This window comes from Austrofundulus limnaeus, unplaced genomic scaffold, assembly GCF_001266775.1.
Source record: "Austrofundulus limnaeus strain Quisiro unplaced genomic scaffold, Austrofundulus_limnaeus-1.0 Scaffold183, whole genome shotgun sequence".
In the NCBI taxonomy this organism is placed as follows: domain Eukaryota; kingdom Metazoa; phylum Chordata; class Actinopteri; order Cyprinodontiformes; family Rivulidae; genus Austrofundulus; species Austrofundulus limnaeus.
In genome coordinates, this window is record NW_013952585.1 from 221,018 (window position 1) to 225,022 (window position 4,005).

The window sequence follows — 4,005 nt, forward strand, 5'->3', positions numbered from 1 at the left end:
TAAAAGAGTCGATCATCAGATATTGTCCAAGATTAACCTTCAGGGTGGATACAGCTCGCTCACACCGAGGACCTATCCACATCATCATTTACCCAGAATGCTTTGTGTGTAAATAAAATGGCCCCGTCCGTGTACTATTTTTTAAACTTTTAGTTTAAAAGTTATAAACGCTAAACATCCTACAGTATTTTTACAGTCTATTTTAGTTAAAATATATGTTTATTAAATAAAGTCTAATGTTACAACTAATCAGGGATCCCTTTAAAGAGCTTTATAAATACAGTTGATGATGATGATGATTGTTTACCTGAAAATTATTGGAACCTATGTAGCAGTAATAATAATCACAATCACCATCATTAACATTATTTTTATTATTATTTTACCACCTGACCTACAGGCGTGTGAAACAACAATTCAAAACCATTACCACTGAAAGTAAAATACTTTGATCATAAATAACATTTAATAGTCCACAATTCTAATATTTTCATTTTTTGGATTGGTTATTTAAAAAGATTTTTGGTAAACATATTTAAAGTCACAAGTAAATGTAATATACAGTAAACCATGCTTTTAATGAGAGTCTGAGCAGATCTGAAGATATAAAATAACATGTTTAAGTTAGTAGTGACCTTTTCACAGCTACTTATGTGAAATTACAGTACTGTAATTTCCCTTTAGGATCAATAAAGTATTTTTGAATTGAATTAGAATGTGCATTAAGCCTGGGCAGTGTGAAGGTACTTATTGAAACATGGTGGCGGTATATAAAAACTATGAGTCAAGTGAGGTGAAGTGCCACATTTTCATAAGGCTGCTATAACAAAGGGCGTAGAGACACCTCCGTCTGTTGCACCTCTTAATCTCCAGGAAAGGTTTCAAAAAAATAAAAATAAAAACCTCAGAATGAGGTAGTGACAGACATGTTACTCGTCAGCGTGAAAAGGTGGGCCGATGTAGTGCTGACTGAGCTTCAGCGACCACCCACCCATGGGTTTCTAAAGTCAAACAAATAGTTGGACTCCTTTTGGATTTAAACACTAATCTCCACACAAGCTCCTCGCTGCAGACGAGGACATCGGCATGAAGACATTTCTCACAGAGGTATGCAGCAGCRTAAATATGACCATGGTAAGAATCAGATTATTTTGAAACTTAAAACCCTAAAAAGACGTAGTTGAATTTTGATCTGTTCGACATACCCCACCCCACCCCATGCCTCTCTCTGGCTCTAATGCTCACAAGCAGCTGTTTCTCTATTAATTATCAGTTACTCTACATCTACAGTCATCCCTGTGTTTATGATTTATTCTACTGAAGTACACCCTTGAAATAAAGAGAGGCTAAATTAAAGCATTTCTTAAAAACATTTATCATAAATCTGAACATACGTTGAACACTTTGTCAGAGGAGAGATCTTGAGTTAAACTATAGCTCTTGAGATAAGTTGCAGATGTTTGCATCAAAATCTGGATGGTTTGAAGCACAATAATGTAAAAACAAAAAATAAATAAAACAATAACGATTGTTGTGACTTTGACTCACTGTGATGATTGGCACAAATCTTCAAGGTTCGGTCTCTCCTCATCAGGAGGCGGATTGTGCCTTTCTCCTTGTGTTTCAACAGCTTGACGTCACCRGTTCCCCTCTCCTTCCACTCTGGTGGGTCATTCTCAGAGGCAAAACGGTACAGTTTGGCCCTCCTGTGAAAACATTCATTGGATTTTAAAAGGGAAATACTTGAAGCTTCCCAATTACAAACATCATTTGTCATAAAAAAAACAGCTATGAGTATAATCAACAGAAACTGTACACGACCCGTTTTGCCAAAAGTTTAAACCGATTCAGCAYAAATTTCCTTAAAACACACACTTTTGTCCAAACTTATGACTATAAATTAAACTTTCAAATGGAACTTTGTGCCATTAAAAATAACCCAGTATCACTGAAGCAACTCACATTTTAAAGAGCTCCTCCTCATCTTCTTCTAACGTTTTAACATCCTGCTCTGGAAGAGACACGATGGGCTCAAAGTGGGGATCATGATTGGAGTCCTCTGCGTTCTCTGCAGTGGTGTCATGCTCTTCCTGGTCCTGGAAGAAAAAGAGAAAATTCATTAAAATCAGTAAAAACAATAAACCATAAACAAATGTAAGGATTCCACTTGTGAAGCCTCCATAAAAACTAACAGTAAAGTCACAAACAGGTTAAAGAGGTTTCAATGGACGTGAGAGCTCTTTGGTTGTAGCTTTTGTGGACAATGGGTTCTCCTCGTCACTGCTGCTGAGCCCAGCGTTTTGAATGTAGCTTACATRCACTGCATTAAAACTGCTCACACTGTGATAAGAACATCTACAATCACCTCATTGAGTTTTGAAAAATATACAAATGTTTTTAAAAAAGACACGTGTTTAAAAACTGCATTAAGAGAGTACAAGACACAGAATCAGAGGAAACTTTCAACAAGACAAAAGGTTTCCAAGTTGGTGACTCAGGCATATTTGTATTTTCTATATTACCGGGTTTTAAATGGTCACTTTTGCATCAGGAGCTGGCCATGTTCCTGTGTACAAGACTTCATTATTTACTGCTAGCCAAGTGGTGTTTAATGTTCTGACAACTTATTGTGAAGTTGCCCGACTAAAGGCCTCGAATGGAGCAGGCTAGTTTATTTAGCGGCTAATAGTTGAGGTTTTGCAGTAGAAAATAGTAACTAACTGAACTTGATAATATCCGGGAGTTTTGGGGTCACCCTTCTGAAACTAAAGGAGACCACACTATAATGTTTTCAAAGCAAAACACAACTATTTGACAGGATTACCCTCTGCGTCGCCCTACCATGAGTGCTAATCATGTTAGCCACAAAGCAAACAAAGGCGTAAAACATAACTGGCCTCGATGTCCTCCCCGCCAGATATTGATACGCTAATTAAAAAAAAAAACAATACACAACTTATGTTAGAAATAAATCAGTTGTATTCGCCACAGTTATGTGTTTGATGCTAATGCTAAGGGCTGCTAACATGCTGGTTGCCTGTGAACACTTCAGGGTACTTTCCTGAGCTCGTAAACCTCAAAAGAGATATTAAATTGAATGTCTCTGCCGACACACAGCACAACACCAGTTGTCGAAACAGTTTATATTAAATACAACTTCACGACACTAAAATAAACCACCGATTAGCTTTCCTAGCATCACGGAAGGCAGCATCATTGTCGGCATTTCTGTCTRGCAGCTTCCTTTCCAAAGTTTGACGAATTTTCAAACCCAAAATACAAAGCCCGTCACCAAATTTCAACTTGAAATAGAAAAGGATACATTAAATGACCCATAAAGCGAGGCCTCACCTTTGGGTCTGCCATATTAAAGTAGATGTTTAAAGATTATGGAAGTTGTTTGAGAGATTCAAATCCCAAACTGGCCGCCGTCCGCCTTCAGCTTCTCTCACTTCCTGCTGGAGCTTTCGCGCGCCGAATTCTCTGCGCATGCCCGCGCCTCTGCTGTGACAGCGCGCGCTACCACCACACTGTGGTCGGTTCAACAAAAGCTTTGAGCACAGGTCTAATTCTTCATACTTGAATACAAAATATTTTATCAAATCTGCACATCATATTCTAGTTTGGCAGCAAACATTTACCCTCCTGCTGTCCTTGGGTCAAAATGACCGATTTGATCTAAATTTTAAACCGAGGTCCTCTGGGTCCTTTTGACCCAAGGGCAGCAGGAGGGTAAATTACATCCAACCATATCAGTTATCCAAGAGTGCAATAAACTGTTCCCTTACAGAATATTGGTTTATATAAAAAAGTATGTAGTTTGGATTTATATAAACTATTACACCGAGGCTGCATTAGTTAATATGGAAGCCCATTTCCGCCACCCTGATAAAAAAATAAAATTTGTATCTCATAATATCTCTTTGACTTAGCTATCTCATAATTATGAGATACTGTCTCATAATTATAACTTAGCTATCTCATTATTATGAGATAGTATCTCAT

General features: G+C 37.7%; 1 protein-coding gene across 1 annotated transcript in view; it reads right to left on the reverse strand.

Moving 5' to 3' along the window:
- ranbp1 (RAN binding protein 1) overlaps positions 1-3,483 on the reverse strand; it is a 7,762-nt gene extending 4,279 nt beyond the window's left edge. Inside the window, exons 1-3 of the mRNA XM_014018093.1 lie at positions 3,352-3,483; positions 1,963-2,096; positions 1,549-1,706 (exon numbers count right to left, since the gene is read on the reverse strand). Coding sequence (XP_013873547.1) covers positions 1,549-1,706; positions 1,963-2,096; positions 3,352-3,366 — 307 coding nt within the window. The 5' untranslated portion in view covers positions 3,367-3,483. The remainder of the gene's footprint in view (positions 1-1,548; positions 1,707-1,962; positions 2,097-3,351) is intronic.
- Positions 3,484-4,005: the final 522 nt, after the last annotated feature.